Source organism: Tasmannia lanceolata, unplaced genomic scaffold (assembly GCF_043159265.1).
Source record: "Tasmannia lanceolata isolate RefF3 unplaced genomic scaffold, GAP_Taslan_0.1 ptg000015l, whole genome shotgun sequence".
NCBI lineage: Eukaryota > Viridiplantae > Streptophyta > Magnoliopsida > Canellales > Winteraceae > Tasmannia > Tasmannia lanceolata.
Window position 1 is genome coordinate 45,036,011 of NW_027518692.1, and position 26,154 is coordinate 45,062,164.

Here is a 26,154-nt window from a genome sequence, read left to right on the forward strand (position 1 = left end):
TTTCTTTCTTTGTGCAGTACCATGTTTTCTGCAGAGATTGCTAGGGCTGTCGTTGGAATTTTAGGTGGGTGAAATAAATGTCTAATTTGGAGGTTTGTTTTTTTTATTTTTTATGACTATCGTTTTTTCAAGTTACCTGCTGTAATGTAATAGCTCTGATACCATGTGAAACAACCAATTACTCCATATGCTTAAGCTGTTAGAATTGGCTGTTACTTGATAATTTATACTTCTGCAGCCTCTCTCTTTTTTTTTTATGAGGAGTGCCACCTTATATGAATTAAACGAATAACATAAATTCAGTTATGACATGAATCTTCTATATTGAAAAAAAGTTAGCGCGCGAAATGATTTTGTGTAATATATATGGTGAGTGTCTACAATTTCGCAAAATGAATAAGACAAATTCAGATTTAAGGTGGTTCTTCTCTCTTGAAAAAAGAGTGGCCACAAAATGGCTTTGTGCAAAATTGCCCTACACACAGAGAGTCACACACGTAAATATAAGTGTTGAAGTATAAATGATTAAATAACACCAACTCTAACAGCTTAAGCTTCTGGAGTAACTGGTTGTTCCACATGGTATCAAAGCTATTGCCTCACCCCAAGTCCTGGGTTCAAAACCCAACGACTCCTTGATAATAAAAATCCACGAGTATGGCTAACCCAAAAGATGGGCCACATGTGCCACATGTACAGCCAACCCGAGAGGGGGAGTGTTGAAGTCTAAATGATTGAATAACACCAACTCTAACAGCTTAAGCTTCAGGAGTAACTGGTTGTTTCTCAATAGGCAAGTGAATAAAAATAAAAATAAAAATTGGGGGCTCCACATTATTGAATGATCTAAACTATTCATTTGTTGGGTCTACCATGGATAGGCCATGGCCAAAATAAAACTTCTCTTGGATGATCCCAACACTCTTAACTGTGGAGTTTCAATGGAAATGTTTTTCCTTATTTTCTGTGCTTTTACTTCTTAGATTATGACATGATAGTGGTTTTTGCTTATTGCAGGAAACATACTATCACTTGGCTTGTTATTATCACCCGTGTAAGCATGCATTTCAGTTTTTAATATCTGTCTATAATTTATGTGAAGGGGTTTTAGCTTATAAATCCCTAACTGGCAAAGCATCTCTAAGTGTACATCGAAATTTAGTTATTTTTTAAAGGGAAAATGACCCAAAAAATGCGTTTTATTTCTGAAATTATGGGTGGCTGGTACTTTCAACTCTTTGCATAGATAACGCCGTACAACACAAAAAACTCTTTTGCCCTCATGTGTATATGTATAAGAATAGAGCCATTTTCTTCTTCTTCTCCTCCGAACGAGGGTTCCTTTAGTTGTTTGTTAATTTGTTTCACGAAGTGGGGTTTACAAGACCCGACTCAATTTTCACCAACTGACCTGACCCGACTTTTCCCTTCAACCCTTCTGTCTAAATCATAACGATCATCTACTAATTCTAACATATTTATAGATTAATGATTTATAGCTAAAATTTCTTTAGGGAGATGATTTTTTTGCCCCCCCCCCAGTATGATAATGCGCCCCCCTTTTAACGTGAATTGTTGGCAGACTTTAACGCTGCTTTTAATAAGCTAGTTAATTTTTAAATAAGTAGACATTTTCTTTATTCTTTTTATTTTCTTTTCTTGAATTTCAGGCCAATGTTATTCGAGATATGGAAAAGAGGATCAATTGAGAAGTTCACTGCTGACCCATATCTAGCATCCCTTCTGAATTGCATGCTTTGGGTTCTATATGCATTACCAGTGGTGCATCCTCACAGCATTTTGGTGCTAACAATAAATGTGTTGGGGTGTCTCATTGAGCTTTCCTACGTGCTTCTCTTTCTCTTCTACTCTACTGGAAAAAAGAGGGTGAAACTTTTTTGGATGCTAATTGCCGAGATTAGCTTTGTAGGAGTAGTTACAATCTTCATTTTTTTGCTTGCTCACACGCACACGCGGCGTTCCTTAGTTGGAACCTTGTGCATTTTCTTTTGCACTCTAATGTACGCCTTGCCCTTGTCTGTCATGGTCAGTGCTCAAATTCTCTTGCATCTTAAGATTTAATTTAATTTTATTTCTTTCTAATGAGCATGAAACAAATTTTACTGGCCAAATAACCAATTACTCCAAAAGCTTAATCTGTTAGCTTTGGTGTTATTCAATCATTTATACTTCAACACTCCCCACGTGTGGGCACCATTTTTTGGGTTGGCCTTGCATGTGGATTTTTAATATCAAGGGGTTGTTGGATTTTGAAAATAGTACCATATGAAACAACCAATTACTCCAAAAGCTTAATCCAATAGAGTTGGTGTTATTTAATCATTTATACTTCAACACCATTTTTCCACTTTAAAAAGGGCACACCCATTTTACATTCAAAGAAACGAAGCCGAGAAAAAATGGAAGTATTTTAAGTCTATGTTTCTTCCTGCCCATTTTCCACTTGAAATCTGGAGTAAAATTTATTTTACTCGATTTACTCCAAAAGAATGGTGGTGAGGTTGCTCGGTTGTGGTGGTCACGGGTTCGAGTCACTAAAACAGCCTCTCTGCAAAGCAGGAGTAAGGCTTTGTACATCTAGCCCTCCCCAGACCCAGCAATGGTGGGAGCCTCATGCACTGGGGCACTGGGCTGCCCTTACTCCAAAAGAAACAGTGCAGAAAAGACAAACAAAAGTTTTGAAATGTTGTTTTTTTGTTTTTTTGCCAAAAATAAATAGTTTTCCTGCAATCCAAACTGGGAAAATATTAAGGCCCTATTTGTTTCCCACTGAGAATTATTGGAGTCCAATAATCAATCTTAGGACTCAAAATCTATTCTCAAAATAAAAAAGAGAAACGGAGCCTTAATAATCAGTCCTGGCCTCAAAATCTAACAATTTCAGACACAAAATCAATTCTCAAAACCCGAAAATGAACTTGGCCTTGATAACGCAAATGTTTTTATGGTAGGAGTAGGATCTCACATCCATACCTTTTACCTTTGCCACTTTCGCATCTCATCTTATTCATATGTATTTAACAAGTGTTTGATTGTATGGCATGCAGAAAACGGTAATCCAAACAAGAAGTGTGGAGTACATGCCATTCTTACTCTCCTTGGCCACTTTTGTAGCTCGGCTTCCTGGTTTTGCTATGCGCTCATCGCCTTTGACGTCTACGTTGCAGTATATTACATAATTACCCTTCTTATCTCTTCTTTTTTCTCTATGTATTGCCAACACTCTTTTCTTTTTTCTCTATGCATTGCCAACGATCAGTGAAGTAGATTCCTAAACATTTTTTGTGCATCATTATTTATTTATTTTGGGTTTTTGCTTTTAACTAGATCCCCAACATTCTCGGGGTCTTACTAGGGCTTGCTCAGCTGCTATTGTACGCCAAAATTTACAAATCAACAAACAGACAAAGGCAAATGGAAGTGATGAAAGACAAAGAGGCAGCCTTGGCAGAGGTGGTTGTGACTGGAGACCCAAAGAAGAACTGTATTGCACCTGACAGCACTCGTGTCTTTGGAGATCCACCTGAGTGAAGTGCACACCCTTAACCCAGTCACTTCAAGGGTTACCATATGAGAATGTATGTAATATGTTATGATATGCATGCAACATAAGGTACTTAGAATCATGTAAACTTTTTTTCTTCTTCTCCCTTTTGGGTATTTAATGTATGTTATGTTAATTCCAATCATTCCACCTTTGTAATCATGTCTGAAATTGCCACCCTCTGTTTTTGTATATTGGCTGCCACTTTTTGCAGTTCATCTAGTAAGTTGGGAGTCTCTCACAGTAAAAAGAAAGGTAGCTACTATCAAACAAGTTATGTACAACAACTGAACCACACCTAAAAGAATAGTTTTTCTGTTTTTTTTTCCTTTTTTTTTTTGAGAAGGTCAGTAAAAGTTTTATTGATAAACAGAACTGATAATTACAAAGACTGGGGACCTAACTTGATTCTCTAATCTAATTAAAAAATGTTACAACAAGGAGGCAGATCCTTCAAACCAAAGTCTACAGTTTCGCTTACCCAGTACAAGAACAAAACTATACAATGTACTCACACCCGCCCGAGCTCTCACATGAGCTCCCAAAGTTGGCAATTATATCATGAACCAACAGCCTGATTACATGACCACCTGATGATTTTGATATCTCTAAACATTCCTGCAAGTCTTCATCACAGGCCATCAACACCCACTCGTGATCGTCATCCAGATATTTGATATCGAACGTACTCACCTCCAATTTCAGCCTCTTTAACACTTCTTCCTTCAACTCGATTACACCGGAAGAAACTGGCAGCTGGAACCTTATGATGTCTTCTTTGTAGGTCGCCTTAATGGTCACAGTCCTCACCTCTTGTGTGGCCATAACCTGCGGTCGTGTAGTAAGAGGCGGCATGATTTGTTGATTGGGAGGTTCAGAATGCAGAGGATTTGTCCAACTAGACTCAGGCACCGGATCGTCTTGGCAACCCTCCACAGCCAAACTATAAAGTTCTTTAAAATCTTGACAGCTTCCGGAGTCCTCAATTAACATTCCATGCAGTGTTGACTGTTGTTGTGTTGTTACCAGAGCTTCAGGTATTGAGTAAGCAGCTGTAAAACTTCCAGTTGGTTGACATGCCAATCCCACTGAAGTGTTGATATTTACTCCTTGTTCTAGAGAAGAAACAAATGGGAAATTCAGATTGGTTTCGTTGGTAGGGCTTCCTTGACGTGATTCTTGTGAAGTTTGGGTCTCAGTACTCTCTTCGCCAGAACCAGTTCTTGTTTTAGTCCCACTGCAGCCCTTGTCAACCTCCAGTTGAGAACCACCTTGTTCGTGAATGAGTTCCTGATGGCCTAACAATCTGACACCATCAACTATGGCATCCCCATCATCGCCATGGTCATCGCTTTCTGGTGTTTTACGGGTTGGTGATTCTCCCCCACTTTCCCCATCCAGAGCAGAGGTTTTTATGCTGGCTGACTGTTGTTTCAATCCTTTCTTATTGACAGGCCAAGAAATGGAACTGACGGCTACGGGAAGTGGACTTGTGAAAGAAGCAAGAGTGAATGTGCCTTCTGCACCTTCAACAGACTCGATCACTCGTTTCAGCTTGGAAAGGGAACGATTCACCTTGTTGATCTTGCGAGATGGCCACCGGGAAATTCCATGTTGCCTACAGATACGTTTCATGGTAGTTGGGCAAACTGTAAAACAGTAAATAAATGATTTCTCATATAAAAGAAATAGTAAATAGATGATTTCAAATGGATATCTGTTTCATAGTCCAAACTCTATCACGCATAGGAAGCCAAATGAGGCTGTTGACAAGAATCAAGAATGACAGTAGCAATAGTGTATCATGCCGGCGCATAAAATACAATTATATCCTCACATCAGAAAAAAAAAATGATGCAAGCATATTTTAGTTTTAGTGGGTATAAGTGTCACTGTCAACAAATGGACAAGATCCTCTGCGGTAAATTTTTTTTTATTTTTTTTTAGCAGTAGTAAATTGAAGTGTATAAGCTTACCACCAAGGCTTTTTGCAGCATCTTTAAGACTCCCGGAAAAATATTGTTGGAGAATCTCTAAACTGATTGACTTCTCTGTCTTGGTTCGCCTTCTTTCACATGTCTTCATGCTTTTATTATTGGATGAAGGGAGGGATTGGCTTCTTTCTGCATTAATAAGTTTGTTGTCATCCTTTTGAGCATCAACTTCTGTCATAAATTGCTGCTCCAACAAATTTGGAATTACATCATCCCCCGTGTTCTGAAAATCATCGAGCCCCGGTGAAGTGCTGGTATCAAGGCCCTTTTGAGCATCAACTTCTGTCATAAATTGCTGCTCCAACAAATTTGGAATTACATCATCCCCCGTGTTCTGAAAATCATCGAGCCCCGGTGAAGTGCTGGTATCAAGGCATGATTGAAAATGATTTACATATATTTGACTTTGAACAAGTGAAAATTTTGAATCAGGTTTTTTTATTATAGATGTTTCAATAATTTCAAGAGATCTTTCTTCTTTCAGTTCTTTTTCAGAAACAACTTTTAAACTCCGAAAACACTGCCTCATAGTTGTTAAAAGAGAATCCACCAAGTCCAGCTGTTCTCTATTGTCCTTGCAATTAGGTGGCAGGAGGAACTCTAAAATGTAAGCATCACTTCCTGTGTACGTACTTTGTAAGCGTATAGCAAGAGAGCTCATTAATCCAAACATATGTGCGTAGTGTACTAGGGGATACTCTGTTTTGCTGAACTGGGTAATATCTCTACAGAAACAGGGCCTATGTGACCCAAATGCCCTCCCAGCCACTCCCTGTCCCTTTTGCAAATGGTGCTCTGCACAGGCATCTCTAAACCCCCACATGTGAGCATCTACAACATAGAATGCTACATCAGTTGTTGACATGCAGACTTGTCCCATACAACTTCCGTCAAAGCTTGTGCAGCTCTTTTTCGAACCACCACCATAAGCTAGAACACTGCGATGCCTGCAAGGAACCCAGGTCTGAGCCAAGGGCAATTTGTGTGTCTCACAAACTACATTTAATATCTCCAAGATTTCAGCAAAGGCTGATTGACGACCTTCGTTACATATCTGGTTAGAAGTATTGACGTAAATGTACTCATGAGGAGATAACAATATGAATAACGACAAAATTGATATTTAGATGATGGACATTATTTACTCACCTGCATATTTGGATGATCCAATACTTCATAACTTTTCAGATTTACTGCCTGCAGGAGAATTGAAAATAATTGCAGAAGATGTCAATTATACTTTACATAATAAGACAACTTGTGACAAGCAAAATGCATATATTTAAAAATAGAACAGAACAGTTGTTACAGTTATTGCTTTTTAATCGATGGTGTTTGCTCATCCAAAGTGGCAGAAAAGACCCAAGCTTTGATTGCATTGAAGTAAATAAGCTATCTCTTGAGCAGAGAATACAAATAGCATGTCAGTCATGGAATATCTTTCTACTATTTCAGCAGCTTCAAGTGGGCCATTTTTTCATTCTTGTTTTTCTTCTTCTTCTTCTTCTTCTTTTGAAAAGGAGCTTCAAGTCAGCCATGGATCACTGTTATCCAAGAAAATTTTGGAAACTAAAAGCAGAAGAGAAATTACTCAAGGCGATATGCTGTCTGCTGTATGCTGTGGTAGACTGATAGTTACCACTTACCAGAATAAATGTGAGCTTGTGGTAGTTACGAGAATAAATGTGAGCTTGCCCCTAAGAGCAAATTATATTCTACCTAAGGGCACTCAAAAGCAGTAAAAGAATTCTCTCTTCGATTTGGAAGCAATGGTTCAATAATGCTAACCGCAAAAATATTGAGGTACCATCTAGATGGATCACCACCCAGTTTACAATCAAGAGAGACCTTCACTCTCTCAGATGGTACGAAAGCCATAAAGACATCTATTTTGCCGCATGGTTTATTCATTCTACTGTAAGTTGTACATCTTATCATTATTTGAAGGATCCCTTCAAAATGGGTTTTGAAGAATTTCTAAATGATTAGATACTAAAAAGCATAAAGTTTCACTAATCTAAACTCTAGTTTCCATAAGTAAAAAACGGTATACCATTCAAAAAAAGTCAATAACGGTATACGTATGAGATGCCGGTAAATTTTTACATTTGAAGTCATTGCTAACGAGGGAAATTAATGATCGTCATGCTCCTGAACCGCATTGAAGTGAAAGTTAATCGTTTTGGCTAACCAGTGAGCATGGTTTAAAATTTCGGTTTCGGTAACTGTTTCGGACCCCACCGGAAACCGAAATTTCGGTCCGAAATTTGGTAATTTGGTTCGAAATGCCGGACTGAAATTCCGAAATTTTGGCCGAAATTTTGTAACACTTTTTTTTTTTAATAAATAATAGCATTTTAGCGAAAAATGAAATTTCAGAAAATTTCGGTTTCGGTCCCCACCGGAATTTAAAACCATGCCAGTGAGACCCAGACTAATAAAGCTAGTAAATAATGCATCAGCTACCACCTTGGAGAATAAAAAAGTGTGGACCACAGCATGTAAAGAAGCTCTTTAGCAATACCACAAAGTCAGGTCATAAATTTCAAGTGTGATGAGCTACACAAGTCATGGAAAAAAAAAGCCAACCAACTTAATGCCTAATATGTGCTTGCATTGGCCCAAGTTTCTGATGCAGGAAGGCAAATCAATGCATGTCGAAAGTCACAACCAATGTTCAAGAATTGAACTCTGGCAAATGGCTTGGATGAGCCAACCAGGTTAATCGGTAGGTTTTGAAATCAGACGGACTACTTTATCTAGCTTTTGATTGTCTTAGTTTGGCAAAACCATAGACTAAGCAAAGTCAATGATCGGCCAGGAAGTTTTTTTCATAATTTCTATCGACCCTAACAACTTCGGCAAACTGTGAAATACAGTACAGTAGTCTAATAAATAGGTGCAAACACAATCAGTCATCCATCATATAGTCCAAAATTCCAGACTTCAGACCTTGAAACTTAGTGACATACTTTTCCAACGTAGACTAGCACTACCGGAAGACTAGTTCAGGATTGACGTTAATGATCACTTACAATCATGATGAGACACCACAGTGTAGTACCGCTACCACCATGGTTTAAAATTTCAGCCAAAACGACTGAAATATGTCGGTTTCGACCAGAACCAAAATGAAATCCACATTAAATCGGAAAAGTCCAAATTTCGCCAATATTTGGTTTTCATGAGGTACAACCTATTTACAATATTTCCATCGAAATTTATAAGATTTCCACTGAAATTTACAAGATTTCCACAGAAAATTAAGATCCATCGAATTTTACAAGATTTCGGGTGAAATTTCCACTGAAACAGAAATATTTTGATTTGCATGATGGCTGAAACCGAAACTGAAATTTAAAACCTTGGCTACCACCACACAGATAGCAAACATGGCCAATCATGTGCCTACAGGCAAAGCACCCTAACCACAGCGATAGGTGTAATGCTAGCACATCAAAGATTAATAGAGTAGCAACAAATACAAGCCAGAGCAAAACAGACCAAACCATTATTATCAGTAAGTATGTCTACAAAAAAAGGGGCTCCACATCCTACAATAAAACATTGAAAAAGATAAGGAAAATTGCAATGTGAGGCCCCAGATCTCTTACAAACTAGACTCCAACAATAAAATCAAATAAATTAGACTCCAATAATTTGAATCAATACAATGGTCAGGAGTTCAAATGGTTCTTGCCTTCAGACTTGCTGGCATCCAATTATTATGGACAAAGTGTGTAAGGATAAACGATACCCAAGTAGCACTTCCCTCCACCACTTAACACAATCAAACTAAACTTTGATGGATCGGAACTCGCCGATAGGAAAGCAGAGAAACACAAAGCAATGGCAACAACGGAGTCAATCCGCTGTTCATTGATATTGTGGAGGGGTGGGGGTGTTGCTGGGCTTTTAGGGATCATGCAGATGAGGTTTTGTTTCCGTTCTCTAGTCAGATTGCATGGTGCAACTCCAACAAGGGCAACGTCCGTGCTATTCTTATTGGTTTAAACATTAATGATTTAATGCTATTCAGGATCCATCATGACAGTCATTTGCTTGTGGAGGGAGAGTTGTCCAATGCTTTGAAATGGGCAAACGCCAAGTCTCTCTCGGGTTGTGGTGGTTTCCAAACTTTATACATGAGATCAAGAACATTGTATTTTGTAATCAGCAGCTAAGTCTTTAGGCACACACTTCATAGTGCAAATGATTGGCAGATAGTTTAGCCAAGAGGGGTGTATTTAGCTAGTCTTTGAATATGGGACAATCTCTGCCCACATGTAATTTTGCTTCTTCTATGAATCTTCTTTTACCTTTTCAAAAAAAGATATTTATCTTAGTTAATGACTTCCAGTTCCAAAGTGGCCTTGAATCCTTAATGTCTTATTTGCAAATAAGATTAACATAAAATGATCTTACTTGCAAATAGATATTTATCTTAGTTAATGACTTCCCAGCTCCAAAGTGGCCTTAATGTCTTTTTTTTCTTCGAATGGCTGCCTTAATGTCTTATTTGCAAATAGCGCCAATTTTGGTGGTATGCAAAGAGCCATTAAATAATTTATGGAAACATCAACCCAGAACTGTTATCATTATGAATGTTTGCTTAGGCTAAAACACAACCATTAAGACAACCTTAATTCCTGTCCTCCAACCCTCAAATGTATTTAGCGATTAAAAAATAAAATAAAAACATAACAAATAACGAAATCACAGGATCACAAACCTCAAGAGCTTTGCAGACTTTATCAACCTCACAAGCATAGTTGATCTTCTGTGCTGTCATTATAAGCTCAACCACACCAACACAAGATTGTCGGGAAGGTTCAAAAACAGGCAAGCCCAACGCTCCACGAACATTATAAAGCAGAGCATGATTAAGACGTGGGTACTCCTTGCTGCTATAATACTGCACATTCGGCGTCCATTCGGGCAACTTCTGCCTGAATACGCGGCCAGGAAGTCCCAAATCTCCATCACCTCCCCCATCCGCAGAAAATAGATACATTACAGACACTGTCCTAAACTGAAGCAAATCACTACTGTGTGGATCAAGAACAAAGGGTTGCCCCGAAGTCGTGAGAACATATCGACCCCCGTTCTTCACGGGCGCCCAAACCTGAACTAGAACCTGCTGTTCTGTGGATTCCTTGAAATATCGAAGTGCCTTTGTCATCCTCTCCTTAATTATGCAAGAAACATCTGAATTCTCCTCTGTCGCTGCTGGCGGCATGACAACAGGTATCATTCTTCTTTCTGCTTCTTTTTCTCTACTGTCGCCATTTATTGGATCCGAATTACCTGGTCGTGCAGTATGAGGTCAGTTAAGTGAAAAGTAAAAATCACACTCATGAAACTAAGAAAAAATCTCATAATTTTGATAAGCAAATAAATGTAAATCAGACCAAAACAATCCATGGCAATGGCAAAGAAATCGATTTTGTAGAAATATGATGCAAAAGCTAGTAGTAAACGGACCCATAACTCGGTCAAAGAAAATTACAAGCAAAAACATCAAAATTCAAGCAGAATCAAACATAAAATATAAGAAATGCAACCGAATTATCAGTAAATCTCTGTTTCTTTCGACTTAAAATGGGCGTAAAACAAACTTTACATCCATTTCTCCACTAAAAAATGGGCTTAAAATTTGATTTTCGAAAGAAACAGAGCTTAAAGAAAACATTTAAAAAAAATTGTAAGTTTGCAGCAGCAGCAGATAACAAGTTAACATCCAGTCAAAAACAAAAGAGTAGATTTTTTTTTTTCGAAAAAAAAACCCAACAAGTAGTAAATGGATCCATAACTCTGTGGAAGTAAATTACAAGCGAAACCATTAAATTTCAAGCAGAATCAAACATTAAATATATGAAATGCAACTGAATTAACACATTTAAAAAAAAAATTGTATGTTCAAAGAAGCAGATAACAACTTGACATCCAGTAAAAAGCAAGAGTCGAATTCTTCGAAAAAAAAAAAACAACAACAATTAGGAAGCAAAGAACAAGCAAATTCGAATTTGCAAAATTTCCAACCAATCAATAGAAAATAAGAAGTAAGCAGATAAAAGCTAATAGACAGTAAAAAAAAACCCTAGCTTTTAAAAAAAAAACCAATTTCTCTCTCTCCCCCTCCCCAAAAAAAAAAAAAAAAAACACAATTAGGAAGCAAATCAACATTAAAGTAACCAACTTTGTGAAATTTCCATCCAATGGATAGAAAATAAGAAGTAAACTCCATAAAAATGGATTAAATTAACGATTATGGAACGAATATTGGGAAAAAAAAATACTACCGAATTCCAAATCATGTAACGAACAAAACAAGATAAAAGAGAACTTGACGAGGACTCACAGGATAAGAAGTCGGAGCCGTCGAAAATTCCGGCAAGCGGCAGTGTGTTATTGTCACCGGATTTCTCATCGGCGGCGTCTGGAAAACCCCAAAGTGGTGAAAAGGGGGGGAGATTGTTAGGGTTTGATGAAGGAGAGGAGAGAACAGAAAGGAGGAAAGGGGAAGTAGGGTTTGAAACGAAGGGATTTGGATCGAACGGCCAGGAAGCGTCCAGATCGAGATCGAAATCCATGAGCGAAGAGGGACCATTCTCCTTCGTCTTGAAGGTCGAAAATTCCCCTCCTTCGGGTTCCCACATTTTTTTCTTCTTCGGATTAAAAAACGAAAATGTTGCAAGACTTTGGTTCCATGGATTGTAAATTTGTAATGGTAAAAAAAAAAAACACGAATAAATTAAGCGAAGAAGGAGTGCGAATTGTCGGGTTGAGAGAGAGTATTTTTTTTTTTAATTACCATTATCCCGCCTCCATTGAATAGGAGTTCATGTATCTCTACTGATTGTAGAAATGACATGACCCTTACAACAGAGCTACTGTTGGATTAGAAATGAAGGATGGGACGATGAGTATCATGTTGATTACGTACAACAACTTTTGTCTTCGTGCACGAGGTGGCCGGTCTGAGTTGACCAACTGCAAAATGCCTTGTAAGATAGACCCTAGCAATTAGCACACGAGGTGGCTGGTCTGATGTGGGGCTTGTTGCAAAATGCCTTTTGCTATGGCCCTAGCCTAGCAAATCCCTTCTCATAAGTGAGAGAGTATAAATTATCAGGGCTAGGTACATTGCATATAGGGGTGTCAATTTTGGCTCGGGCTCCGAGGCTCGCTCGAGCTCGGCTCGAATCCTTAACGAACGAGCCGAGCCCGAGTTAGGCCAGGCTCGGCTCGGCTCGTTAAAGCTCGTAAAGTCAACATAATCTGCAAAAGTAAAAATAACTTACTGAGGGTGGCAAATCAAACGGTTCAAAATTATTTTTTTCCCGTAATTATCATAACTTTTAACATCTTTTGGTATTTTTTTATTAATTGTCATAACATACTACCTTTTCTTTGTAATTTTTCATTTTAAACTATATAAATCAGCTATTTTACTTATTCTCTCTGTAATTGATTACTTTTTTTGACTTTTGCTACCTACCACCCTCCCTTTGCGGTATGCGAAACTCGATAAACCCAAGCTCGATAAGGCTCGTGAGCGGCTCGTGAGCGGCTCGCGAGCCTGGCCGAGCCGAGCCTGACCGAGCCGAGCCTAGTTCGAGCCCGAGCCTAGCCTTTAAGCTTAATGAGCCGAGCCGAGCCTGGCCAAGCTCGGCTCGGCTCGTTTACACCCCTAATTGCATAGTCTTTGTCTTCGACAATAAGACATAATAGATCATAAATTTAAGGCAGTGATAAATCGACCCCATTTGTCTTTCCCTCTCCTCTGGGTTAGAGAGAAAAAGACATGGGATTCGATTTATCACTCCCCTGCATTAATTATGAGAGCCCCAATACATTCCTTTGCCTCAGACGTTTTTAGAGGAATGTGAGGACAGTAAGCAACAAAGAAAAATAATAATCTAGTCAACACAGATCCATTTTAAGCGTGGCACATAATAGAGGGATTGAGACCATTGATAGTGTGGGGCACAACCAGAATAGTAATGAATAAATGATCCTACATCCATCTCTGTGTTGGCTTGAACTTGGCTTACAAATTGTCTAAATTTTTGACATGTGCTAAATCATTCATTGGGGATCTAAAAAGTGCTAAAACATTCTTTGGGGATCTACATAGTTTGCTAAAACCATCTAAAGCACATATAAAGCTTTCAGAATTTACATGTGCTAAACCATGATGATGGAAGAGGACCATGATCCAATGTTACAAAAAGAAAAAAGAAAAAAAAGGGAGATGATATTTTCACCCCCCTTGAAGACCTGATTTGACGTGAAAAGTGGGCAACTTTATGTCGAATCACGTTATAAGGCGGGTGTGCAAGTACCGCAGGGGAGTGAAAATATCATCACCCAAAAAAAATAGGACCATCAATTTCTTCCACCGGAAAACAACAGAGAATATTTATAGTTAAATTGCTGCAACCCAACAAAAATATGAATCTGCTTGGACTTGGATACAACAAACTCATCCTTGATAGCCATTCAAAAAAAAAAAAAAACACCCATCCTTGATCCTCAGAAGACTATAATAGAAATGCCCATCCCAAAGCATCCTACAGCCACCCAAGGGCTCAACCGTTCACCTGATTCAGCAACAGGATGTCTTGTTAGATAACACATTGATGCGGAAACAACAGTGTAGAGTGAAGTTCTTCAAAACACAATTTCAATACAACAGAAGTTAGCATACATGAGGGATCCCAAACATCAGAATGAATCAAGACTGCAGGCAAAAAATATACACTTCCACTTGTAGAATTCGAGGATGGATTGTATGACATAAATTAACGAGACATACTGTAAAAATACGAGGGGCAAGACAGGCAAAACTGGCCATTTTATGTTTACCAGAAGTGGAGATTCATTGAGAATGAAAAATGAAGGTAAAAAGTGAACCAGGGTTTCTAAATTGATAATAGACAGAAGATATAGGCATAAGGATAGCATATTTTGAAAGGGGTTCTATGGGAAACTAAGGGAACATTTGGCAATATTGAAAAAATAAATTCCTGAATTTTTTTCCTTTGGCTCTGTTCTTTTCTTGGTAAAACATGTAGGGGCGTAAAACTTAAGTGGGGGCAAAATTTTCTAGTGTAAAAGTTTATCCACCACCACCCACCCCCAATTTGTTTCACCGGTTTGATGCTCTCTCTCTCTCTCTCTCTCTCTCTCTCTCTCTCTCTCACACACACACACACACACACACACACACAAAGCAGCCTCACAACCGACCCACACCCCATTCTCTCCACCTGGAATGAATCCAAAAAATAAAATAAAAAACCATGCAGATGGACCGGTGAATCTCTTGCACTTCCGTCCAAGAGTACCACCTGTGAAGCCCCGATTGATAATCAAACTAACAGATTTTATAAGACAACATAAAGCTCACACCTTGGTCTTGGACAGATCCAACTCGTGACAGTAACAGAAGTGGAAGCAGGGAAGAGGATAAATGGGGGAGGATGAATGGAAGAACTCTACCAAACCAGGAGGCCAAACCAGAAAAGACGGATTTCTAGAGAAGATTCCTATCAATGGTATGGAAGAACTCTGCCAAAAATGTAACCGGATTTTGAGATCTCCATCAAACAAAAATCCCTAAATCTTCCAAGTCCTTTTAGCTGAATCTCTTCTTTAAAGTCTTATCTGCAATCAAGGCTTGAACGCTGAATACACCAGCAGAGTTGTGTCCTTCAAATCCATATGAAATTGAAATGCATGCTTTCCTCTCACCAAATAACCGGAACAAAAGTGGGCAAGGCTTTGCAGATCTTACCCAGATGTAATCAACTCTACAACCCTAGGGTCCTAAAGAATATTACTACCCTCCCATTAGTATGACATAGAAATAGAAGGGGCACAAACTTCAATTACTAACCCTGGGAGAGGTGTTAGGAGGCTATGGTATAGATTTAGGATGGTTTGAAATTGTAAGGATAACAGGAATAGGAAAATGGAACAAATTCAATGTTTTTTAATGGTAAAATTTATCATTCAAAAAAAATAAATTAATGGTAAAATTTATTAAAGAAAAGGGCGAAGCCCGATGACGACTACTTGATTTTTGGAAGAAACATTTGAATAGCGCTACAAAACAATTAGTGAGTATAACATTAAAAAAATGTGGTCCTAAGGAACTAATTGTGTCCTTAAATTTACGTCCTTCTGTTGAAAGATAATGGGATTCTTCTAAGAGTAAAACATTTTTACAGGTAAGCACTATTAAGTAGTCATGTTATTGTAACAGGGAGCAAAAAGATAAAACCGAAGTACTCATAAACAAATTAGAAAATATGATGATTTTGAAAATCGGTGTCCCTAACAATTTTTCCATATTACAGAAAACTATGTACCCTAACTAGAGTTTACAACGTAGAATTCAATAGAGACAGCAAAAGCATAATGGATATGGTGGCAAAACATTATTCAAGCAATTGGAAATAGCAAAGTATACCTATTCTGGCAGCCTTCCAGAAGAAACCCCGAAACCTGCAGGAAGGAGAGCTTCATAAGGAACATAATTCTGTATTCAACAAGCTAAAACAATCACTTAAAATACTACAGTATGGCCATGATGCTCTACTGAAGCATGGAATAAGGATGAAGTGTATAATAAAAATCCACATTCCTGTCATGAACACTTGCATAGAGAGTTGCTGAAATTTGATAAATAGGAGTGACAGCACCGCATGCAGTAGTACTTCATGGTTCATCATAAGCACCTCCGTACAAGGAAAATATCAAAGATGTCATATTTACACTAGAAATCAAATTAGGTGCTAGCCAATAACAAATTGACCTTGAATCCAACAACCTAGAAAAACAATATTAGACAGCTAATGAGAACAACTTAGCTCTAGAAAGAACATATAATTAAAGCTATAATAATCCCTATTTACTAGGAAACATAATCCAACAGCAATGGTGTAGCTTTGAATAATTATAGCACAAGTTTACTACTTACAGGCTCCATGGTTGCAAAGCAACCACAAAATAAAGCCTGTAACTTTATTTTCGTTCTTTTTTTTATCATATGGCCCAAAACAACAAATTCACAAAAAAATGTAGAATTAGCAGCCTGATTGGCTTAAAATTTTCTCCAACCAATGAAAGTCTCAAACAGAAAAGCACCTCATTCCCCAGATACAGTGGCAAAATTCCATGCCACACCCTTACCAAGAAACACCTTCTAGGCAAAACTAAAGCACTCCTTTGGGGTGGGGGGGACTAAATTACCTAGATTGCCGAAGGGCAGTCTAAGATCTTGCTGAGAGTGTTGCTACTTGCTTAATTAACGGCAATATGGACAATAGGGGAATATTAACAATTGTTTGACAAGAGCTAAGGCAGTGGGTTCTTCCGACTAACTGAATGGGATGCACCGTTAAACCCTGCATCTACCGCGGATAACTTATTTATTGTTGACAATCTTTCTCTGTGATTGTGAGGGGCGTGAGTCCTCCTTCTATTGGTTGATTACTTCCTCGTACCACCCATGTCTCGAAAGTTAAAGCTTTTACACTGAGCTAACAAGAGGCATCAGGCTCATCTAACTTTCAAGACTTCTCTAACTAAATCCAAGCCTAAGCGTGCATTTGGACATAAACCTAATTGCAATTTGGGCCTTATCAGTTTGCAGTTTACACCAACTCAAACCAGCAATAACAATTAGGGTTCAAATAATTATAATAACTTGGTATTACCATCCATGTAAAGAAATTGAAGCTTTTACATTGATCTAATAGAGAGGCATCGAGCTCATCTAGCTTTCAAGACTTGTCTAACTAAATCCAAATCTAAGGGTGCGTTTTGACGTAAACCTAATTGCAATTTGGGCCTTATAAATTTACAATTTACATCAACTCCAATCTGTAATAACAATTAGGGTTCAACTAATTATAATAACAATTAGGGCCCGTTTGGATACCCCTTGGATTTGGATTTGGAGGTGAATTTGGATTTCCAAAATCCATGGATTTTAAATCAAGAATTTTAAAATTCACAAATTTATAAATAATGCCGTTTGGATGACCACGTATAGATTTGGATTTCAAATCTAAATTATTTTTTTGTTTGGATGCTCTTTGGATTTGAATTTGAAATCTAACAAAACCAAAAGGCCCTAAAATACTTGATATAGGGGCATTTTAGCCATTTTCCATGATCCAGGGATATTCTAGTCATTTTACGCTATATGGGGGTATTTTGATCATTTTTTATGTCATAAGGGTGTTTTAGTCATTTTCCATGACTCAGGGTATTTGGTCATTTTCACCCGGTATAGGTGTATTCTGGTCATTTTGCATGATCCGGGGCCATTCAAGTCATTTTACCTAATATGGCGTATTTTTATCATTTTTATCTCATGAGGGTATTTTTAGTCATTTTAGTCATTTTTCATGAGCCATAGGTCATTTTTACTTGATGTAGGGGTATTTCGATAATTTTCCATGATCTTGGAGTATTTTAGTCATTTTACCCTATATGAGGTTATTTTGATCATTTTTATGTCATAAGAGTATTTTAGTCATTTTGCACGACTCGGGGGTATTTTGTCATTTTTACTTGGTATCGGGGTATTTCTAGTCATTTTACTTAATATGATGTATTTTTATCATTTTTATCTTATGATGGTATTTTAGTCATTTTTATGAGTCATGGGTCATTTTTATTTGATCTAGGGGTATTTTAGTAATTTTTCATGATATTGGGGTATTCTAGTCATTTTACCATGTATGAGGTTATTTTGATCATTTTTATGTCAAAAGGGTGTTTTAGTCATTTTGCATGACTCGGGGTATTTTATCATTTTTACCCGGTATAGGGGTATTTCAGTCATTTTGCCTGACTCGGGTTTTCTAGTCATTTTACGTAATACGATGTATTTTGATCAGTTTTTAATGTCATGCGGGTACTTAAGTCATTTAACATTTTTTTGGTATATTTTGGTCATTTAGATTTATAAATAACCTCTCGCATAAAAGATTTATAAATCCAAAAAATTACACTAACATGAGGAATTTGTAAATCTTGTGGATTTCACTCAATCCAAATCCAGATGTCATAAAGGCTCGCCAAACGCCGAATTTGGATTTAAAAATAAAAATCCAAATTCACCTCCAAATCTAAATCCAAGGGGTATCCAAACGGGCCCTTAGGGTTTCATCTCTCTGTCCTTCAAAATGTAAAAATTAACAATACTAATAAATCTCAGGTAGAAAAAAGTGATTTTACCCGGTTTTCTGCTCGAGGATGGTTGGAAACTGGATCTTGATGTAAGTACATGTGCAGATCACAAGTAATACCACCGTCAAAAACGAATGGAAATTGAAGAGCGCTGACTGAAATTTTCAGAGAAAAAAAAAAGAGAACAAATGAGAAAATTCCGATTGCAAGGAAAGTCGTTAAAAATTTTGAAAATTTTCAATTTTTATTACCATGATTGGATTTTTCTTCAAAGATTCTTGTTCTTCCTGGCTTGGATCTGCAGGGAAATTAGGGTTTGGGAACAGAGAGTCGGGATGCGAAGAAAGGTAAAGAAAAAATTTGAAAGAAAAAGATGGAAACAAAATGAAAAGAGGATACCTTGTAGCAGAGATTTTGGGCTAGGGTTTTCGAATTCTCTTTTTTAAATCTTCTTCCTCTTGATCAATTAAGCCCCAATTGTCCAGTATAACTGGATAGTAAGGTGTAAACGGATCCACTTCGGATCTGATCATAGAGAGGGAAAAAAGTGACCCCGATCCGCGGGTCCACCCGGCCCGGCTGTAATTTATGGGTCCGGGTCACTAAATTCACTAAATTAGTGACCTTCAGTGACCCGTTGAAATTTGACCTGGCCCTTACGGGTCTCGTCAAAATTAGGCCGGGCCAAGTGGACCCACAAGTGACTGTAATAACCCAAATGATCGAGATTTTATATGGTGTAAGCCCTTATAATCCCTTATTTTTTAGAAAGGAACGTGCGGACCACATCATAGGATCATCTAACCTTCCATCTAATGGAGCACATCATAACTAGGTTGTGCTCCAAAAATCATTTTCATAGGATTATCCTAGCCCTCTGATCTAGAGAAGTTTCCATAAATAATAATATGCAATTCCTCCATAAATCAGAGAGCTGGGTAAAAAAAAAATGGATCCGCCATAGATCAGAGGGCTAGGGTAAAAAAAAAATGGAAATGATTTTTTAGGCACAAGTGCACAACCTATTTTCGTTATGGCCCATCACATGGACGGTTTAGATCATCTTATTATAGTGTGGGAATTAAAAAAAAAAAAAAAAAAAAAAGGTGACCCGCGGGTCCATCCGGCCCCTACAGGTGGGTCCGGGTTCACCAAGATCTGTAAAATTCCGGGTCATTTATTGACCCGTATAGGTTGGTTTAAACCCAGCTTGGTCTACCCGTTTGCCAGGTCTAGATGTATTGGTCACGGTACGTTAAAATCACTTAACGGATCGTACCTATTGTGACATCTATTTTGGGGCCCAACAGAGCTCCGATCACCAAGAAATGCCCTATCACTTAGATAATCTAGTTACCCATCCGGCGATTAATCATCGATTATTGCTAACATGCGCCAGTATGGCACTGCCCTTCTCAGTGGCATTTTTGTCATTTCAAAGATAGCGCTAATATGGTGGTGGACGGTATATAGAAATAAAACAGTTTAAATGAATCGGATTGGAATGGTAAAGGGACGCCCGGCGCAATATAGCCTCCAGCAGAAGTCAAAAGTATTTTTTTCTGTTTCCTGGTAGATGGATGGGAGTGTCCTTCTTTCTGACATGGCAGATGGAAAATCTCACTCTACTGAATGGGAGTTCACCTGGTTCGTTCTTGACTTTTCTCTCTATCCTTTGGGTTATTGGTTTTAAAGGACTACAGTAATTTAAGTTCCTTTAGCTTCTTCTTTTCCAAAGAACTGAACTTTTCTTCTTTTCATAGGGTTGCTTCTGTTTTTTAAGATCCGTAGTTTGGAGATTCTGGTTCATTAGCATTTTGGGACTTGGGTTTTTCTTTGGCCACTGATATTTGCACTACCATGTTTTAATAATTGTACAAACCCAGCTTGTCTTTCCTTATTTTAACTGCCTTCTGAGAGCTTTTTGGGAACTGTAACACACCTTTAACAGCTGTTTAGATAATAAAAGACAAGTTGAGCTAGTGCAATTATCAAAACATGGTAGTGCCGACATCAACAGCCTTTTTTTTTTTTTTTGGGTTATTTATGTTGATTTTTGGCTCATTAGTTTGAACTCAAAGTCAAACCTCAAAATCCAATACGAACACGGCCTTAGTGTAAAAGCAAGAAAACCATGCTTTTGTGTTATGAGGATTATTGGAAAGTGAAATAAGAACAAGTCAAACAAATGGTAGTTGGAGACTTGGAGATGGCAAGAATAAAAAAGTAAGAAACGTTGGTAAAAATTTAGTCTTTTTCTTTACTTTTTTTTTATTTTTATATATTCATAATAAATGTGTGAAAAATAATTGCTTCGGATTGCATTCACATGTTCTGTGGTTTTATTTATTGGTCTAGACATTTTCATGTTTTAGTTTATCTAATAGAACATATTGCTTCTACAAATTGGATGCTGATTCAGATATATTTTCAAAAAATTTAGGATGGAAATATTAGTTAGATGGTTAGACAGAGTGTTTATGATATTGGAAATGAATACTTTAGACACTACACTCTTTGGTTTTGACCCCCTGAAGCAGTGAAGCTCACATTTTCATTACTTTGTTGACATATATTTGTTTCGGTGAAATCAGAAAATATGGTAATGTGTGTAGGGCTTGAAGAGTATGATGATGGTAGTTTTAGGTAATCAGCTCTTCTTTTTCCTTTTTCGAGTTTTTTGATGTGGTAAGTGCCGAGTGCTTGACTCTTGACAAGTTGAGTTGGCTCATGTAGCTGTGTGAGCATGGCCAGAAGTTGCACATCCATAGGCAGTGAAAATCAGGTAGGTCGAAACATGATAGCATGGGACCAAAGCTTGTGATATCCCCTCCCTAGACAGATGCTCTGTGCCACTCGGACACCGAGGCGATTTGCACCGTCTCTATATACTTTATCAATGTGGGGTTGCCTCTTGGAGATAACTTGTTCTATTTCATTCTTTTCTCATATGTCCAGACTCCTGAGAAAGCCGTAATCAGATTTTCTAATCCTATTTCATGTTTTTGAAATTTTTTCTGCAGTGACTTGGAAGTAGACTACAAGTGTGAGAAAAATTCATCCATGGTCCATGCAGCATTAGCTGTTGATAAAGAGGTGATACTTGGATACTCCAAGACTTTCTCTTGATCCTCTAATTGGAGTTTATTATCTCTCTTATGATATTTATCTGATTAATTTAATGTGACTACGATTGGATTGCCACTTACAAATCTTACATTGCTCTGCCTACTCAACTTCCATTATCATTTACAGTTGCAGCCAGACAAAGTGAAAAGGCAAATGTCCCATTCCGATGGAAGGCTCTTAGTGTGAGTCATTTTTCTTGTTGGCTTCTATAGTTTTATTTCTTGCTTCAATTTGTTACGAACCCGAATCGGTTCGTAATGTGATTGATCTTCTTAGAGGGAAGATCAGCCTCTTGATCCACTTCGAGGGAAGGATCAGTCCTCCTTTGTGCACAAGACACTTTCTCAAACAATTTTCTTCATTGATGAAATAGAATATTACAACTTATTTATAACCCATAGATCCTATTAAACTTTCCTACTTAATAAGAATCCTACCTAAATCTACTTCCTAATTAAATAATAGCTTTCTATTCTAAGGGTAGCCAATATGCTAAGAGTTATATCAAATCTCCATATACTACTAAATATAAATAAGTACTAAAAATATTGCTAGCAGCCACATTAATATTAAAAACCAATTTAGATATTGCTAAATCCTAATTTATTCAACTCTAAGTCGGACCCATCTATCTAGGCACGTATCACAATCCAAGTAAAAATAAGACATTTCTTATTAATAAAATGGGATTTGCTAGCGTCCATCGCAGATGGCCTGTTGCATGTCAGATGAGCCACCTCATGAATGATGACAAAAGCTGCCGTAAAGTGAGCATGTGTGGCTGGTCTGACATGCAACAGACCATTTGCGATGGACGCTATGCGATGGGCGCTAGCAAATCCCAATAAAATAGTCTTTTTTTTATGTTCATTTGACCATTTTTACACTCCATTTGAGCTAGCATCCTCGTATGTTTTATGTACCTTCTTGTTGATTCAGCCACTTTGAGGCAGTCGAGGCAAGATTTCTTCGTGCATCATTCAGCGCATTCATAGATATTTTGACACTCGCTACGAAAACCATTGAAGAATTTGAGCCACAGAAGGAATTGCAATTTGCGTAGAAAGTGTAACTGAGAGCTACATCCAAACATCAAGAACAGGGTTATCTTTCTTTTGGTTGATGAGAAATCAATGGAACATTTTACTAATTGTATCACTTACTTTTAAATAGCAATAAATTTGCTATATGTTTGAGTAATTTATAAGAATTTCTATATAGTGTTTGCGTGTGTCTGCTGTTGTAAAGCAAGTGTTGACACCCCATTTTGTCCCTGCCTAATTTGACATTAGTTACCCCGGGGTCATGTATTTCAATGGTGGTGAGTAGAGTTTTTCAGGCCATATACACGTTTCTTGAATATAATCGAGGCCAAAAGGATCAACATTTTTGAAAATTGGCCTGCTTTGTTTTTGCCTTTTTCAAAAAATAACCTGAAGTTCGAACTAATAGTTGTTTTAGTTGACCCATATATGAAACATTAAGTCATACATCATTTCAAATTACCCTTCAAGTACATTTCAAACAGTTTATTGTCCCTTGGGTTGTAATTGGTACATTTCCTGAAAATTACAAAGAAATCCCAAATTGAGCCTAATTCATGAACACATATAGGAGGAACAAATTTCTAAATTATCTCTACAAAGTTCTAATGAGATAAAAAAAAAAAAGTTACTCGATTGTACCGAATTCGCAAATGAATTGTGTGATCTCATTGAATTTGTATTTTGCGTATCTTTCAATCCTTGTAATCAAATCTTAACTTAGAAGACTGATTAAGACTTATCCACTCTCAAATTTGCCAGTTGTTGGAGGTTCTTTTGAAGTTAATAAAAGTAAATATGCAAATTAGAGAAGATTAAATCCATATAAATCAATTATAATGCAAGAGAAGATACAGTGAATTTATTGATGCTGTATTCAAATTAGAGGACTTGCAAACGATTGGTACTATCATTAATCTCTTCTCCTTTCAACAAGATTAAAAATAGGAAGGTTCACGCTTAAACTTCAGCAAAGCAGAGCATATTCAACCCAATACTGTTTTATTCAGAATTGATCTTCCCTATACAAAATATTAAACATTTCATCTTGTATGTCTTCTATTGACATCATATGATGCCTGCAATAATCAATCAAGACTTAAGCACCAATATCAAAAGAAATGAAAACAATATAATAAAAGCAAAGGGAAGAAATTTTTAGCTTTTCAAAAGAGAGAACTCAATAACAAAATCACTATCCAAACTCCAACTATTCCATATATTCGTCTTTCTAATACAATAGCAAAATAACATTAACAAAAGCTATTTGAGAAATTGTCCATCAAATTCCTTAGACTCTACATAACCCCTAAAGCAACAACTCAAGCAGCAAACCCATCCAAAAATAGTGGTCAATCTGAACATCCTACTCCTAATACATGAGATCTTCCAAAACAAAGTTCTCCTGTGCTTTAAGAAAAGAGGTATGAGAATGAATATACAACCCCTGTCTTCCAGTTATCTTACCTGGTCTTTCTGTATTTGTTATTAGCATTTTAGGTTCTCAGGGTACAACTTGTATAGATGTCTAGATAGAGTTTTTTTTTTTTTTTTTGTTGCTTAGGTCCTGTTTGGATAGTAAGGACTTTTCTGGAAAAGTTTGGAAAGGAAAAATAGTTCTGAAAGTTCTTACTTTTTTGACACATGAAAAAAGTTCACTTTAACCAACCTCGTTCGAGTTTCACTTAGAGGGACCTTCAATTTATGATAATATCCCTCTAAATTAATCATAATCATATCAATTTCCTCCAAATCACGGAAATAAAATTTCCCGAGGTAAAAGCTTTCCCTTATAAATGTTTTTCTTGCAATCCAAACAGCTGAACTGAGTGTGTTCAGGATATTCAGGGCATGTTTGACTACCATGAATTATGTTTTCCCTGAAATATTAGCTTACCCAATGGTGAGGGAGGGTGGGAGAGGCATAGACACGAGAGGAACCGAGTGAGGAGAGGATAAGAAAAGCCTGAAAAACAAGGAAACAAAAAACCCCAGCCCATTGATTTTTTCCTTGTTTTTTGGCCACTTCCCACCTTCTACTCATTAGTGTCCTCTCAAGTCTCTCCTCCCACCCACGCTACCCCTCTCTCACAACTTGAGAAACTAATTTATCATGAAAAAATAATCCATGGCTGCCAGCCTAAAGAAAACTGAGTTATTCCTTCATGAAACTAAGTATTGATCAAGTTAATTAAATTCCACAAGTATTTTTGAGTCCCAAGTTGTGATTTTTTGACAATAAGTATGCCCAAACATGGTAGATTCACATTGAATGGAAAACTTAGGCATCCAATAAATGGGCCACTCCCCATATATACATGGGTTACTGAAGAACATCACTGCTAAAGAATATCCCCTTTCCTCACCTCCCAAACAGACCTCCATGAAAAGCAGTCATGGAAAATCAGTTTTGTTATTGATTTCCATTCTATAAATGGTGCTTTTCAGCTCCTTCTCTGCTTCAGGACAACAGTATATATCAGCACTGGGTGACCCAGGCATGACTTCATTAGAAGGGATAGATTAAGAGTTGAATTTGAAAGCTGGAATTTCTGCAATGAAGCTCCCATAATTAGCCACAGGACCGCTCTATCAAGGGATACATTATTGGAACTGCCTGGTAAATTACTCTTATCTGCTTTTCTTAACTGCTACTAAAATACTTTTACTCAGAGCTTGCATTAGAACATTCATAGCACCACCCAAAGCCATTTGAAAAGTGAAAGACATAACCGGATTCAGATTGACCATTCAATTCAAGGGAAAACAAACTAAGGGTTAGTCTCGGTGAGCTACCAATTGCATTTTAGATTGCAAGTTTACACTCAAATTTGGTTGCACACCCAAAATGAACCTATTATAGCACAAAAGGTGGGAAATAAGCAATAAAAGCTAAAGTAAAGACACAATGAATACATCCATCTAACACTTCACCAATCCAATAGGCTCTAAAGAAATAATAAATCATATAGATAAACAATCACTGGTAAATAGACCTCAGCAAGATAATCCACATATTGGTGGCTCTGGCACTCAAATTAGTAGTGTTTCAGTGTAAGGCCAGCTTGCTTATCGTAAGTAGTACGAAGGGAAAGAAGGGTTCAAGTTAGAAATTTTCCTGTTCAAATAATCTCCAATATCTTTTTAATTATGCATGATTAAAGCCAAAAACTATGACGATTTTTTTTAAAGGGAAAAATACCTGTGTAGT

The 26,154-nt window shown here is 37.4% G+C and overlaps 4 protein-coding genes across 6 annotated transcripts; 2 read left to right on the forward strand and 2 right to left on the reverse strand.

The window, feature by feature from the left end:
- On the forward strand, positions 1-3,552 carry LOC143892018 (bidirectional sugar transporter SWEET4-like). The gene is made up of 5 exons (XM_077396495.1): positions 1-64; positions 1,018-1,054; positions 1,671-2,046; positions 3,069-3,187; positions 3,426-3,552. Exons 1-5 carry the CDS (start codon positions 22-24, stop codon positions 3,550-3,552), a joined length of 702 nt encoding a protein of 233 aa, XP_077252610.1. The 5' UTR covers positions 1-21.
- Positions 3,553-3,875: 323 nt separating this feature from the next.
- Positions 3,876-12,469, reverse strand: LOC143847535 (Plant regulator RWP-RK family protein). The gene is made up of 5 exons (XM_077356407.1): positions 11,921-12,469; positions 10,292-10,866; positions 6,709-6,756; positions 5,542-6,613; positions 3,876-5,214 (listed from the first exon to the last, which is right to left on the reverse strand). The coding sequence occupies exons 1-5, from the start codon at positions 12,216-12,218 to the stop codon at positions 4,064-4,066; spliced, it is 3,144 nt and encodes a 1,047-aa protein (XP_077212522.1). The 5' UTR covers positions 12,219-12,469; the 3' UTR covers positions 3,876-4,063.
- Positions 12,470-13,954: 1,485 nt separating this feature from the next.
- LOC143845640 (uncharacterized) lies at positions 13,955-19,466 on the reverse strand. The gene is made up of 5 exons (XM_077354025.1): positions 19,171-19,466; positions 19,023-19,069; positions 18,820-18,926; positions 16,040-16,074; positions 13,955-14,165 (listed from the first exon to the last, which is right to left on the reverse strand). The coding sequence occupies exons 2-5, from the start codon at positions 19,023-19,025 to the stop codon at positions 14,098-14,100; spliced, it is 213 nt and encodes a 70-aa protein (XP_077210140.1). The 5' UTR covers positions 19,026-19,069; positions 19,171-19,466; the 3' UTR covers positions 13,955-14,097.
- Positions 19,467-20,244: 778 nt separating this feature from the next.
- LOC143845641 (uncharacterized) lies at positions 20,245-23,118 on the forward strand. Of its 3 annotated transcripts, XM_077354028.1 has the most exons (5): positions 21,142-21,417; positions 21,508-21,672; positions 21,795-21,867; positions 22,027-22,082; positions 22,840-23,118. In XM_077354028.1, exons 2-5 carry the CDS (start codon positions 21,614-21,616, stop codon positions 22,961-22,963), a joined length of 312 nt encoding a protein of 103 aa, XP_077210143.1. In that variant the 5' UTR covers positions 21,142-21,417; positions 21,508-21,613; the 3' UTR covers positions 22,964-23,118. The 3 variants fall into 3 exon arrangements, with proteins under 3 accessions (XP_077210141.1, XP_077210143.1, XP_077210142.1); XM_077354026.1 differs by lacking the exons at positions 21,142-21,417; positions 21,508-21,672 and adding an exon at positions 20,245-20,418; XM_077354027.1 differs by having other exon boundaries at positions 21,143-21,672.
- Positions 23,119-26,154: the final 3,036 nt, after the last annotated feature.

Coding starts and splice junctions, on each gene's coding strand:
- LOC143847535 (XM_077356407.1), bottom strand. CDS start 12,218: ATGTGGGAACCCGAAGGAGGGGAATTTTCGACCTTCAAGACGAAGGAG. Junction 6,614..6,708: donor TGGATCATCCAAATATGCAG/GTGAGTAAATAA, acceptor ACTTCTAACCAG/ATATGTAACGAAGGTCGTCA. Junction 5,215..5,541: donor TGCTGCAAAAAGCCTTGGTG/GTAAGCTTATAC, acceptor ACTGTTTTACAG/TTTGCCCAACTACCATGAAA.
- LOC143892018 (XM_077396495.1), top strand. CDS start 22: ATGTTTTCTGCAGAGATTGCTAGGGCTGTCGTTGGAATTTTAG. Junction 2,047..3,068: donor CCTTGCCCTTGTCTGTCATG/GTCAGTGCTCAA, acceptor TATGGCATGCAG/AAAACGGTAATCCAAACAAG. Junction 3,188..3,425: donor CCTTTGACGTCTACGTTGCA/GTATATTACATA, acceptor ATCAACAAACAG/ACAAAGGCAAATGGAAGTGA.
- LOC143845641 (XM_077354026.1), top strand. CDS start 20,348: ATGGATGGGAGTGTCCTTCTTTCTGACATGGCAGATGGAAAATCTCAC. Junction 20,419..21,794: donor ACTGAATGGGAGTTCACCTG/GTTCGTTCTTGA, acceptor TTTTTTCTGCAG/TGACTTGGAAGTAGACTACA. Junction 21,868..22,026: donor CATTAGCTGTTGATAAAGAG/GTGATACTTGGA, acceptor TATCATTTACAG/TTGCAGCCAGACAAAGTGAA.
- LOC143845640 (XM_077354025.1), bottom strand. Junction 16,075..18,819: donor ATCCTCGAGCAGAAAACCGG/GTAAAATCACTT, acceptor TCCTTCCTGCAG/GTTTCGGGGTTTCTTCTGGA. Junction 14,166..16,039: donor CTGGAAGGCTGCCAGAATAG/GTATACTTTGCT, acceptor TTGCTGAATCAG/GTGAACGGTTGAGCCCTTGG.